Source organism: Salvelinus alpinus, chromosome 27 (genome assembly GCF_045679555.1).
Source record: "Salvelinus alpinus chromosome 27, SLU_Salpinus.1, whole genome shotgun sequence".
NCBI lineage: Eukaryota > Metazoa > Chordata > Actinopteri > Salmoniformes > Salmonidae > Salvelinus > Salvelinus alpinus.
Genome location: NC_092112.1, coordinates 35,849,245 through 35,862,841, shown reverse-complemented (window position 1 = coordinate 35,862,841; position 13,597 = coordinate 35,849,245). Strand labels below are relative to the sequence as shown.

The 13,597-nt window shown below is 42.2% G+C and overlaps 1 protein-coding gene across 6 annotated transcripts; it reads right to left on the bottom strand.

Annotated features, from left to right (window-relative positions):
- Positions 1-640: 640 nt before the first annotated feature.
- On the bottom strand, positions 641-12,628 carry LOC139556481 (SERTA domain-containing protein 2). Of its 6 annotated transcripts, none has more exons than XR_011671130.1 (3): positions 12,112-12,620; positions 2,370-4,865; positions 641-2,047 (listed from the first exon to the last, which is right to left on the bottom strand). XR_011671130.1 is itself a non-coding variant. In XM_071370478.1 (3 exons), the coding sequence occupies exon 3, from the start codon at positions 4,859-4,861 to the stop codon at positions 4,190-4,192; it is 672 nt and encodes a 223-aa protein (XP_071226579.1). In that variant the 5' UTR covers positions 4,862-4,865; positions 6,649-9,610; positions 12,112-12,251; the 3' UTR covers positions 641-4,189. The 6 variants fall into 6 exon arrangements, 4 of the variants coding, with proteins under 4 accessions (XP_071226579.1, XP_071226578.1, XP_071226580.1 ...); XR_011671129.1 differs by having other exon boundaries at positions 641-2,504; positions 3,166-4,865; XM_071370478.1 differs by adding an exon at positions 6,649-9,610 and having other exon boundaries at positions 641-4,865; positions 12,112-12,251.
- Positions 12,629-13,597: the final 969 nt, after the last annotated feature.

Sequence of the window (13,597 nt, the reverse complement as noted above, 5' to 3'; positions counted from 1 at the left end):
TGATTAAGGTTGTGTGGTGGGTCTTACATATCAAGAGATAAGATGCAGATATATTTTATTTAACTAGGCAAGTCAATTAATAACAAATTCTTATTTACAAAGACTGCCAAACCCTAACGATGCTGAGCCAATTGTGCACAGCCCTATGGAACTCCCAATCACGGCCAGTTGCGATACAGCCTGGAATCGAACCAGGGTCTGTAGTGACACCTCTAGCACTGAGATGCAGTGTCTTAGCTGCGCCACTCTGGAGCCCCAGATGGATCAGCATCATGAAAAAGGAACTAGACCTTTGGCATCCTCGCAAATATTGGCTTTATATCTGCCAAGATGCTTTACAACCATTACAATACTCTCTCCCTATGATGAATTCCCTTCTTTTCTCAGTGCTTGTCTGATGAGGAAAACACTACTCCTGGTTTCATATTTGATTTAGATCTGACCACAAGGGGGCAGGCAGTTAGTCACTGACAAGTCTTGTTTTTCCCCTGCTGTTCTGGCTGGCCTAATGATGCCAGGAAACTCCTGTTCCATTATCTTTTGTATTTTTCCTGATAAAAAAAAGCTGATCATAACACAAGTGATAAGAGCCAACTATTGCACTGCACTGATATGGACAAAAATGAAGAAATCCAAGACATTCCTCTTTTGCATTTTATTCACTTACTGAATTGCTATAGTATTGCATAGAGTATAAAAACAAATGTTAGACATTTCTACTAAATATAGATCACCAACAAAACACTCATATTGCACTTGGGACAAAAGTGATAATCCCGAAGCATTCTGGTTTTCAGTAGAATGTTTTTGAAAATAACTTGACTCCAGAAGGGTCACTCACACAGGTGGTAAAAACCCCAAAGATGGACTCCACCTCGTCCATTCTGTAATGCTCCAACTCTAGTAAGACCATTCCAAGTGAAGTGTTTGTCGACCTCTCAGTATTAAAAAGTCCTTTCTAACAAATAGATCTTTGTGACATTGTTCTTTATCAAGAGAACTACATCAGTATTAGTTCACATTGGTTTGTCAACACCCTACAGAGTGCAACTCCTTGCAAACTGCAGAGAAGACATGAAAAAAGTAAATGGAACACTTAGGCTACTTAAAGATGTGCTATAACAGATCTTTATTTACTCCTTTCCACACTTCATTTTAAGCATTCAGACCGTTGGTTAAGGAGTCTGCCGAGTGAAAGTGGGATTGCAGTCCTTTCACGTTTGGTAAAAATCTCCAAAACATCTAAGAACCAGAGGGCTAGTGAGTTACATAACTGGCCAGAATATTAGACAGGCCATCACGTTAGCCTATTCCATTGCTCAATCCAGGGATATTGATTGGTTATACAAACGTACATGTACCACTTGTACTGCCAATTTCATATTTTGGTTAAACTTCGCAAAGTGTCTGCAGGCTGAAAACAGTGTGAAAAGCTGCCAGTTTTACAACTGCCTGATCCATAGTAATCTTCATCTAGACTTTGTTAGAATCCCATCGTAGACACGAAAAGGTAGGCCCAGTTACATCTAAAATATCAATCTCTTCATGATCCGCAACAAATATTTACAGACATGTTTTCACAATATTACCTCTTCGATGAAAATAAAATGGGTCCTGAACTCTGCTACAAAACCCCCAGACCAGTTACTTAAATAAATGCAATATATTATGTCAATGCGGTCATCAAAATAAACAAATCACACAGGAAAAAGTATAAATACAAATATGTACAAGAAAAAAAGCTTACAAAGCTTAGAAATTCTCAACTCATTTGATGCACAGCTCTCAGCAGTGAGGGCCCACTGAAGAATGCAGATGGTGTGATAAATAAGCCTCCTTGGTTTTATTGTACCATGTGTTATGATGTTCAGGGTAGGCCGAGTCCGTCCTTAGGGTGGGGTCTGTGTGCAGTCGTGCTGGGGTTTTGGAAGGACGGGAGGGGTCTGTGTGTCAACGGCAGAGCAGCAACACCAGGGACTTGTTTACTTTGAGAGCTTCACCACAGAGTCCGGGAGCCTGTGTCCCAATCTCGCATCTAAAAATCAGCCTATTTCAGAATATGTGGATCAATGCAGACACAAGATAATTCCGTTTTAGTCATATGATTCATGATAAATTGTGGATACACGGTGTTGAACTAACAGACAACAGAAGTTGTCAAATTGTGCAAACCCTTGGTTATAAACAGTGAAAAGAGCCAAGGAAGAGGACACATACCACAGTGAGAAAAGGAACTGTATCTAGCTGCTTACATTTGTTATTCACTTTCATACAGGCTGACAAAGCCCCTCCCTCAGCATTCTTATTGGCTGACAGAAGAAGAGGGCCCCTTTTGGGGGACAGAGCTTGGCATACAGACACACACATACCAGCTGTTGTGAAACTGTGTAGCCTTTTCCACAAGCAAGGGTCTCCACATGATGAGCTACTGCCCCTCCCCCTCCAGTCTCGGGGGAAAACAGCCTGCAAGCAATGCAGGACAGTCCCTCAGCACAGGTATGACCCTTAGACAGAAGGAGCTAAAAGTTAGTGGGGATGTCCCATCAGCGCCTTAAGAGTTATGGCATCCTGTAACTTTTGGAATGGCTCTAGCTGGCATCCCTTTTGTTACGCAACTCCTTTCACTACCTACACATGTAGGATCGTAATTTGCGACAGCAGCAAAATAATCCTGCGTCAACAAGAAATGTGAATTATAATTCATGGACATTTTTGTAGGGGTTGATACTTAAGGGAAAATCAAGTCTGAAATTCCAAAGTGGAAATTAAACTTCAGAAGCCTTCTTAAGCCCAATACAATTTGCAGGAAAGTTATCCTGAAACAGAGAGATCAAATTAAGATCCTACATCAGTATCCATGACTTGCATTTTCTTGGGAGTAGAGTCCAACCCTGCAGTCTGTTGTAAGAGAAAAGGCGATTCCAAGAGAACAAAATGTTGGATGAGGATTCTACCGGATGGCTGACGGTTTCACTCAACATTAGGACACCGTAGTCTTGACCATAGCACGAGGCACCGACATCCAAGGTCTTCTTTTTTGCAGTGTCAGTCTTTGGCGAGGGGAGTGTGAAGGGTTAAAAGCAGATGTGCCCACACCTGGCAGAATGGCTTCTTTTCAGGACTGAGTATCACATCAAAAATAAATTACTTCGAGAAATAACTCACAGGTTGTCACCTTTTCATAGGCTAGTGTCCATGTGCGGGTCCACAGTGGGCAGTTCCACCATCACCAGTCTTCATCCTCCGTTATAGGCACTATGTTCTTTAGAGGGATACGACGGCATCTGCATTTTTCTTTCTTACAACCGTTAGTGGAGAAAAAAGATACATAGCACTCAAATTGTACAGTTCTTCAATGAGACAAACCACTAAATGCATGCATTTTCTATTCTAGAGTCTTACAAAAAAACACACAGATCATTCCAAGTAATCAACGCAATATCCTCAAGATTCTCAAAACAAATATTCATCAAAATCTAGTGCTGATTATTTTGTTGTCCGCTACCATCTGATTAAAATGACCAAAATGGATGGACAAGGCATCAGTGTAACATGGAATTATCGGCTATGTTTTGTGATTCATATCGGCAGGAAGGCATTCTTTCTGGTGTTAAAAATCTGCATTATTGACAATCACCAGTTTTCTATGTTAAAGGAACAAGACCAATCGAAATACAAAATTAGTGAAGCGGCGAGTTCATGAATCTCTTTGAATAGTGAGACAGAGCTCTTAGTTTTAGAGAGAGGTAGTGAGTATTGAATAAGTCATATCTCATATTAATTCTTGATAAATTATTGTAATGCTCCAGAAATACTTAATGGAATCCACCCCCAATGTTCTTTTCATCACCTTGTTCCACAGGTTGTCATTCCTCCCCCCGCGAAGAATGCACTGGTGAATAACAATCCAGTATAAATATGTCTCAATGGTAATACTTGTGTTTCTTGCTTTAAGTCCCTGCATATTAATTTCATCTTGCTATAGGAAAGAAGATGGCCTCAGCGGGCCACCAAAAATGTGCATTATCATACAGTAGAAGTGTATCAGGCAGGTATCCATCAGTCTTTTTGTATAAATATAACAAGTTCTTTGTATGAAAATAGAGACATTAAAAAAAATCAAGTCATTCTTCCCACCCCCAGCTCATAAAATGCTGGGCAGTTGTGACTACGACGTGGCGCCAATCAGTCAAGAGCGCACCAGGATCTCCATGATGTGGTCGAGGTCGTTGAGACACATCTGCAGAGTGCTGCTGGAGGTGGTGCAGGTGGAGAATGCCTTGAGGTTATAGTCATTCCCCAAGGAGGCTCCGCTGCTCCCTCTGGGAGGCGGGCAGGCCAGAACAGAGAAGTCTGACGGGTCGTACATAGATGTATCAATGTCCTCAAAAATGTCATCCAGCTGCAGGTCCGTCAAGTAGCTGGTGGAGTTGGTTATTTCAAAGGATCCAAACATCAGATCCGGCGACTTGCCGACGTCCTCCGACCCCGGTCCCTTGGGGAGCTCTGTGCAGGTTGACTGTGCGTCGTCACACAGCAGTGAGGATGAGAGCACGGCCACTGGGGTGGAGGGACGGTCCGAGGGCACGGGCGGCAAATCCGGGGAGTGGCGCGGTGTGGCGGGGGCTGGAGGGGAGGACTCAGGATGCGGGCCTCCCTCCTGCCTCATCTCCCGTTGAATCTGGCGCAGAGTGTTAGCCAGCAACACCGAGCGGTGCAGGCTGGGTTCAGCTCGGCGCTGGCAACTCTGGAGTTTATCCAGGCACAGGTCCAGCACCAGCTGCCTCTGCTGGGGGTAGGGCAGGTCCAGCATCTGATCCTCACAGTCACTAAGCTTACGTTTCACACCACGGCCCACCATGTACCTGTAGAGGGAAAAGGAATAAAGGATGTTAGACCAGAGGTGAGGAAGCGCTCCCTTTTTCCTGCTTCAGGAACAATTAAACTAAGCAGAACAGACCCAGCTGCTAATGCAATGATGCCTACGGGAGAGCCACCTCTTAAGCAGACTGGAATTGTGACAATTTTTTCCCCAATGGTCTTTGGCTTGAGTGGGACATCTTTATTTATCCACCATCTTTGGTTACAGTCTAGTCCACTGAGGTAAAACAATAACTAACGAAATTACAGTTAATGAAAATGTACACTTAATCCAGTATGAACTAAAATTAAAAAATCAAATTCTACAGTACAACAGCATGTCAAATGTAAAACTAACAATGACTCAATAATCCATGCCGTCTGGGAATGCTATAAAGTCCAAAAGTTAAGGGCGGAGTTATAAAGTTGTCTGTCAGAACTATTACAATGTCAAAGAACTTTTAATCCGTCTGTCTGCATATTTCAAGAAATAGTATGAGGGTGCATTGAGATACCCGATGGGTTTGACAATACTTCTCTTAAATCAACTTTGGAAAAAACATACTTAAAACTGGAAAATCAAACCAATCCTCAATTTTTGATAACGGAAAGGTCAAATGCTTTATCTAAAATGTTCAAAGTGTGCGGGTGATGGAAACAAAATGGTGCAATTTGAGGCCATGTGGCAGAGAGTGATGCAGGCGCTGGAGATGGGATTGTGCGCATGTGGGTCTGAACAGATGTGATGTCGTTGATGTTTGTGTGTGTTTTGTAGTGTTTGAATATATTATTTTTCATACAACAAAAAGAACTGGAGACTGCGACCATTGTTTTCAATTTGATCTACTCACGTTAGCATATGCCGATTCTATATCTGAAAGTAATCAGACCCCTTGACTTCCACTTTGTTACGTACTGCCTTATTCTAAAATTTATTAAATAGTGCTTCCCCCCCTCAATCTACACACAATACCCCATATTGACAAAGTAAAAACAGGTTTTTAGAAATGTTTACAAATGTATAAAAATAAAATAAACTGAAATATCACATTTACATAAGTATTCAGACCCTTTACTCAGTACTTTGTTTAACCTTTGGCAGCGATTACAGCCTCGATTCTTCTTGGGTATAATGCTACAAGCTTGGCACACATGTATTATTCTCCATGGACTTGTGTCCCAGAACTTTTTTTAAATTTGTGCTACAGGATGCAAATTTCTGCTTAAAAAAGCTAGCCTTAGCTTTCCTAACTGTCATCATTGTGTGTAGATAATTTAATATATTTTAGAATAAGGCTGTAACGGAACCAAATGTGGAAAAGGGGGTCTGAATACTTTACGAATGCACTGTATATTTGCTGAAACCCTGTCCATCCCACAGGGAAGAGGGAAAAACCCTGTTGGCTGTCAGTGGTTGCTGCAGCATGAACGGGAGAGCTGTGGTGCTAGTTAGCGCTGCACGTAGGTCACATGGCCCGCTCGTCTCAGGGGGAATGAGGCAGTGTTTGGAGTACGGTACTAGACTTGCTAGTCACCATGGCGATCCATATCCATCTATTCTGCCTGAGTGTCAGCCCAAGAGCATGTCTGAGGACGGAGCACTGGCTGACTGAGCGGTCCAGATCACATCTCCTTTCACTCTCTATTTGCACAATGAGCAGAATCACCACACATTCATAGGTTGGGTAAATGGCAGAAGTAAAACACTGGATCAACCTTTTGATTTGCCGTATCTCATACTGTCTGTGTACACTGTATAATAATTACATGAGCTATTACAGGAGCTACCTCTGCAGTGATTCCTTGATCACAGCATGCAGCCAATATGATGAGCTCTCCCTGTTCCTGGAGCACCGCCTCTCTTCCAATCAGTGTGTGGTGTTTGCGCTGAGGGGGCGTCGACAGGAAGCCGGGCTGTAGCAGCCTACTCCGTGCTGTAGGCGGTTCTGCATTCACAACTGATCCATCACTTGGATGTCTGGTTGCATGCAGCCTCCTCAGGTCCCAGTGCACACTGGTCTCCTCTACAGCAGAGGCAGCAGCAATGGGAATGAATGACTGAGGATAGTGTGGCAAGGAATGCCATTGCACAACATAAGTATGCTCTTTTTAATAAAGTAAAGTTATAGTGAACATAAAAGATGAGTAACAAATGAATAGCTGGTATTCAAATACATTTTATGTACTGCCGTCTTCTAATCTAAACGTATAATTTTCCACCTTCAGGGTGCTGTACTGTGCAGTGTTGCTTCAACGTTTGTGTGTGGAGGCAGTGGTCCAATTACACGTCTGAGGCCAGTGGTTACATAACTGCATACGCCACCACAAAGAGCAGTGCTCCTTACAAACCTGCCCTATATGCTAGGTGTTCACAAAACAGTCATAGGCTGAAGAATGGATTATTGCTCTGTGCTTTTGAGGTATCTGAAAGACATAGGCTACACTGCAAACATTGGCTGGTGAAACTGAAGTCTGCAGCCTGTGTCTGGCAGCAAAAAAAGTATATAAATGGAATGAGTCCATCAAATCCTATCAATGATGCCTCTGCAAAAATCACAGGATTTAATTAATTGGGCAGTGAAAACAAGAGTGAGAAAGGCAGCATCCCAGTATGGATTACACCCAAGCTCCTGGGTGATAAATGCGATGTTAACTGGATCGCTAACTTGTTCCAACACATGAAATCAAATTTGAAAAGCAAACTTATTCCATTAAAATTCCCTAGCACAACATGTTTGTAACGTAGATTTTCATTTGCAAATTAAAACCTGTAGCTTAGACTATGAGCAGAGCAATAGCTAGCTGTGCCTCTCATATGTAAGCAGTTGAGGCAGTGAGCTATTCTTTATACAGGGCCTCTGTATAAAGCCAGTTTCACCACAGCCTACTTACCATGGCAACAGTACCGGATGAGAGGCCAGAGCTAGAGACCGAGTCTAGACCGGATTGTGCACAAATGATGCATAGGCCTAGATTCAGAGAGGACTGTTGAAGCAGAGATATTGGCAGTGCAGCATCAGGGAATTTCAAGTAAACCCTTCACAGTTCAGCGGTGTGAAAATATAACGGGACAAAGGATATCCTCTAAACCATGCGTACACTCATTGCACGGAGGGACGACTGTCTGCAGGTTTACGCCTCCCTTGTACTTTATTGATGAATCAGTAAGGAACTCCCCTCACCTGGTTGTCTAAGTCCTAATTGAAAGGAAAAACTAAAAACCATGGAATGAGTTTGACACCCCTACTCTGAATCCTTCATTTTATTCCATTGCAGACTTTGGCCAAATGCTTCTTTCAGATTATTATTTTTTGCTCCTGTGCTGACTGTGTTCTGGATATTGTTAACCTAACGTAGCAGGCATAAAAACCTGAAACTACACTGAAAAAAAATAACATGGAACAATTTCAATGATTTTACAGTTCATACAAGAAAATTGGTTAATTGAAATAAATTCTTTAGGTCCTAATCTATGGATTTCACATGACTGGGAATACAGATATCTGTTGGTCACAGATACAGTACCTTAAAGGGGCATGGATCAGAAAACTAGTCAGTATCTGACGTGACCACCGTTTGCCTCATGCAGCACGACATTTCCTTCGCATAGAGTTGATCAGGCAGTTAGTTGATTGTGGCCTGTGGAATGTTGTTCCACTCCTCTTCAATGGCTGTAAGAAGTTGCTGGATATTGGCGGGAACTGGAACACTTGTCGTACACGTCGATCCAGAGCACCCCAAACATGCTCAATGGGTGACATGTCTGTAAGTATGCAGGTCATGGAAGAACTGACATTTTCAGCTTCCAGGAATTGTGTACAAATCCTTGCGACAGGCCCGTGCATTATCACACTGAAATATGAGGGGATGGTGGCGGATTAATGGCACGACAATGGGCCTCAAGGCTTTGTCACGGTATCTGTGCACTCAAATTGACATTGATAAAACACAAATTGTTCATCATCCGTAGCTTATGCATGCCCATACCATAACCCCACCACGGGGCACTCTTCACAATGCTGATATCAGCAAACCGCTCGACCACACGTTGTCTGGTTGTGAAACCGGTTGGACATACTGCCAAATTATCTAAAACATTGGAGGTGGCTTATGATAGAGAAATTAAAATTTGATTCTCTGGCAACAATTCCGATGGACATTCCTGCAGTCAGCATGTCAATTGCACGCTTGGCAAAGCAGAAATGCTCACTACAGGGAAGAAAACAAATTTGTGCACAATTTGAGAGAAATAAGCTTTTTGTACACATGAAAAACTTAAGGATTATTTTATTTCAGCTCATGAAACATAGGACCAACACCTTACATGTTGCGTTTATACTTTTGTTCAGTGTAGATCCCCTACATACTGGTATTGACAAGAAAATAAAAACGTCTGGGGAGGTTCTCTTCTGCACGGTTCAACCAATCCAGTAATAGTGGAGGAGGAGTTAAGATGCAGTTTCGCCATGTTTAACATCCGAAAGAGGAAGTCGCATCACAGGCTCTTTCCATTTCCCCTGAAAACCGGATGTTCCGGTTGTTGGGGACTCGGCAGAAACTAGGACCTTGTAGACCAGCGTTTCCCCCAAACTCTGTCCTGGGGACCCCAAGGGGTGCAGCACACAGTTTATTCAAGTTATCAAAGCTTGATGATTAGTTGAGTCATCTGTGAAGTACCAGTTCAAAAACCAAAACAAGCACACCCTGGGGTCCCCAGGATGAGATTTGGAAACCCTGTTGTAGACCCTGGCTGTTGAAGAAAAGATTCAAAAGATTCAGTGTGGACAGGTAAACTATCGACTAAATCTAGTAAATCAAATCCAATTTTATTGGTCTCGTATTTTTCAGTTATCACGGGTAAAGAGAAACGCTTAAGTTCCTAGCTCCAGTAATACCTAACACGTAAATCCCAAAAATAAACAAATTAACAAACAGAAATATTACAACAAGCAAAGTCAGAGTCCAGAATATAAATGTATATAATGGTGTGTATAGACATTATGGACAGTATATGAATAGAAAGGTGTGTATAGCAGTAGTTAGATGAGCCATGACTAGAATACAGTATATACATATATGAAGTGAGTAAAACACAGTATGTAAACATTATTAAAGTGACCAGTGTTCAATGACTATGTACATAGATAGGGAAGCAGTCTAAGGTTGAGTACCGGGTGGTAGTCGGCTAGTAACAGTGACTAAAGATTTGATACGTTTTTGCCAGGGAGTTGATACACTACTGTCAGTTCAACTCTCCTTAAATACTTTGTTTTTCATTTAGGTAAATTTGTGAAATGCGGGGGAGACGAGTAGGGGCTGTAGAGGCCGGAATGCTACCCAGGCATGGGAATCATGTGCCATGGGCACGACTGTCCCAAGCTTTATGGTACTTTCACACAAGAAAAAATGTGGAGTAGGAAAACCCAGCCATGTGAGCCAACTCAATAGTTTTCAATAAGATAATAAATTGGAGGACATAAGATTGAGTTAAAATATGGAATATCCGTCAGAAAATGTGGAATGGTTGTAACTTGACGCAACAACGGACCAGTCAGCCAATTGTAAACGGAGAACAGCGTCTCTTGCCTCTTTTCTGCCCACTCTATGGACTTCCCTGCGTCGGTGGCACATGAGTGAAGTCACGATTCTACACACTCACTCCCCCTCTCTCTCAGCCCTGGAGGCAACAGATATATGGCCAGAGAGAGCGAGGAGGGGTAGGCTGTGGGCCAAAGTGGGAGGAGAAAGAATAGAAACGAGGAAGTGCAGTGGGGATAATGGCCTGGGAGTGGAAGGGAAGAGGAGGCGGAGACAATCATTGATAAGCAGAGTAGGATCAGAGTAATGAACAGTTAAGCGGACAGACCGCTCCGGCGGAAGTCTTTATATGGACAGATTTGTCACTGGGTGGCGGAACCACCCTGACAAAATGAGTCACGTTCATTAGGTAACAGATTAGTCACTCTTCCAGACACGGAGAAGTCCTCACCTACTGATTTCATTGGGGTTGAGCATGTAGATCCAGTCGAGGGGGAACTAACACTGCAACATCCTACCTACATTCTGAAGTGTCCGAGGAAATCACACACGTGAGGCATTACCACTCTCCTCCTAGTAAATAACCTGGAGAAGATGTAACAAATAGTATTGTCAAAAGTCGTTGATAATTGCTTGATTTTACACATCATTAAGGACACTCATGTCACATGAAGATGCTCACAGATTCTGAGTGTCGAAATAGAGCAAAAACAAAATCCATTAATTGTATAGCCTCATTTCAGAAAGGCCACTTCACTAGTACAGCATGAGACCTCATATTACTGACATGCATGTGTGCGTGCACAAGTCATGTGTGAACAACTGTAGAGGCTTTTCTGCATAATGCTGCATCTTCGCTAAATAAGATATATTCTGTCCGGCTACTGTCACACCTCTTGCTTCAAGTCAGACACAACATAGTGTAGGGCAGAAACCTAATTAACATTCCGCCAAATCAAATTGGATGGTTAATAAAACATATTGGCTACGATTATCTGCAAGTGTCAGACATGATGCACCAGCAGGCAGAAGTGCAAAACCATTATGTTGAAGTGGCTCGTGCTAGCTAGATAACTCCACATCTCAGATGTGTCGGCCAACGTTGCTTGCTGGCGCTACCCCAGTTAACTAGCTAGCCAAGTTGATCCCACATTACACAGCAGCGCACACGAACAACGTGAACTAACGTTAACGTTAGTTGTGAAAACGCAACAATCGCCTTGTCCCCGTTACACAATGGCAAATACATTAAGAACCGATTAACATAACTAGGAAGTCGCTCAACTTATAGTAACAGAGGCTAGCAATTATGCTGCCAGTTATCGATTCAAACAATAATGTTCGTTTTGGTTACCGATACAACTCGCGCTAACGTTAGTTACCTATGGTCGACAAAAATGTGGTTAGCTAGTTACTGTTAGTGAATTTAGCTAGTTTAGTTAGTCAACTAATGTTTCAGGTATATATACGATATTTACTTGGCATGTCTAAATCATATATTTAAAGTTGTGTCTTATTGTGGAGGAAAATGAGAGGAAGTACACAGTAGCAGGATAACTTGGCTAAAGACAAGTGGCTAGCTAGCAATGCTAACGTTAGCTAGGTTAGTAATGAAGTTTGTGGCAGAGTTAAACTGAGTTTATTTTTTTTACGAACATCAACAAACGGTGTACTAAACCAAGTCAATTATATTGATTGGATAACGTATATTACCTTGACGAAGGGATGGCATTTCCATGTTGTTCAGGTCCTTTCACGGCACACTCCACATCCAAACGACACATTGTTGAGGCAGTTCGAATTCTGCTTTTTCTTCTCACCGACGTCTCGTAGGATAAAATATCACGTTGGCCCATATCATGTTGTGTTGTACTAACTATCTAGTTCAATTTCTCGCCACAGCAAAGTAGTAAAACTGAGACAGGCTGCTAAGATCTAAAATACATCTAGCTAGCAATAAATATACTGTTAGCTATGCTAACAGGCCGTATTATAAAAATCCTCTGACTTTGAAAGTCGAAATATGCTTGCCAAAAGTATAGCCATTCCTGGACAAACTCCTCTATTGCAGGCATCGAACTAGCTATTAGCTAACTGAAGAACTACCGTTCAAAACTTTGGCTACAACATTGTAGAACCTACCCGAAAGAGGCTCAGCTGATTGACGGTCGTCAGGTGGGAGAACCTTGATTGGTCGAATGAAATTTCAGGCCCGCCTAGTAACTACGTCTGATTGGCAGAGTACACTTCCCCCCACGCCTGCCTTCTCGTTCTAATTAGCCGCCTTGCGCTCGCATACTGGAAACGTGACCGAACGAAAGTACTGTACTAGCTAAAGACGATTCAAATGGCATTTACGTTTTTGGCACAAAATAGAACGATGAGCAAGATTGAGGAAAAATGTGTAATGTATTTGCCAAGCTAAGGTTGAATCATTTTCACTTTTCCAGAATACAGTATCCTGCAGCCTAGCCAGGTGCAATCCACAAGAAATAAATGCTCACATAACCAGTAGTGGCCAGGGAAAAGGTGCGGGGATGGGTAATGGAGTACATTGTGTAAAGCGTTGTTCAGCATCAAACCAGACCTACGGTGTCCTCCAATAATATTGTCACCCTTGGTAAATATGAGCAAAACGGGCTGTGTAAAACATTTGTTGTTTATCCTCTTGGTCTTTCATTCAAAATATTCACAAAAATCTCATCTTTAATTTAAGTAAAATGATTGGAAAAATACATGTGAAATAAATATTTCCCTGAAACGTGTGCCACAATTATTGGCACCCCCATAAATTATTATGAGTAAAATCTAACTGAAGTATATTCCCATTCACATTGTGTTTTTAAGTTCACCTGAGTGATTAGCGGTAACCAATGATTTCCTGTTTCACTGGGGTATAAATATGAGGTGACACACAGGCCAAGTTCCCAAAGTAATCCATCACTATGAATACAGAAATTATGTTTGACAAAAGGTTGCTGAGCTGCACAAATCAGGAAATGGCTATAAGAAAATAGCTCAATGGTTGAAAATGCACATTTCCACTATCAGGACAATAATTAAGAAGTTTAAAGCAACTGGAGATGTTAACAACTGTCCTGGAAGAGGACGTGTGTCTATATTGACCCCACGCACAGTGAGGAGGATGGTTCGAGTGGCCAAAACATCTCCAAGGATCACAACTGGAGAATTGCAGATG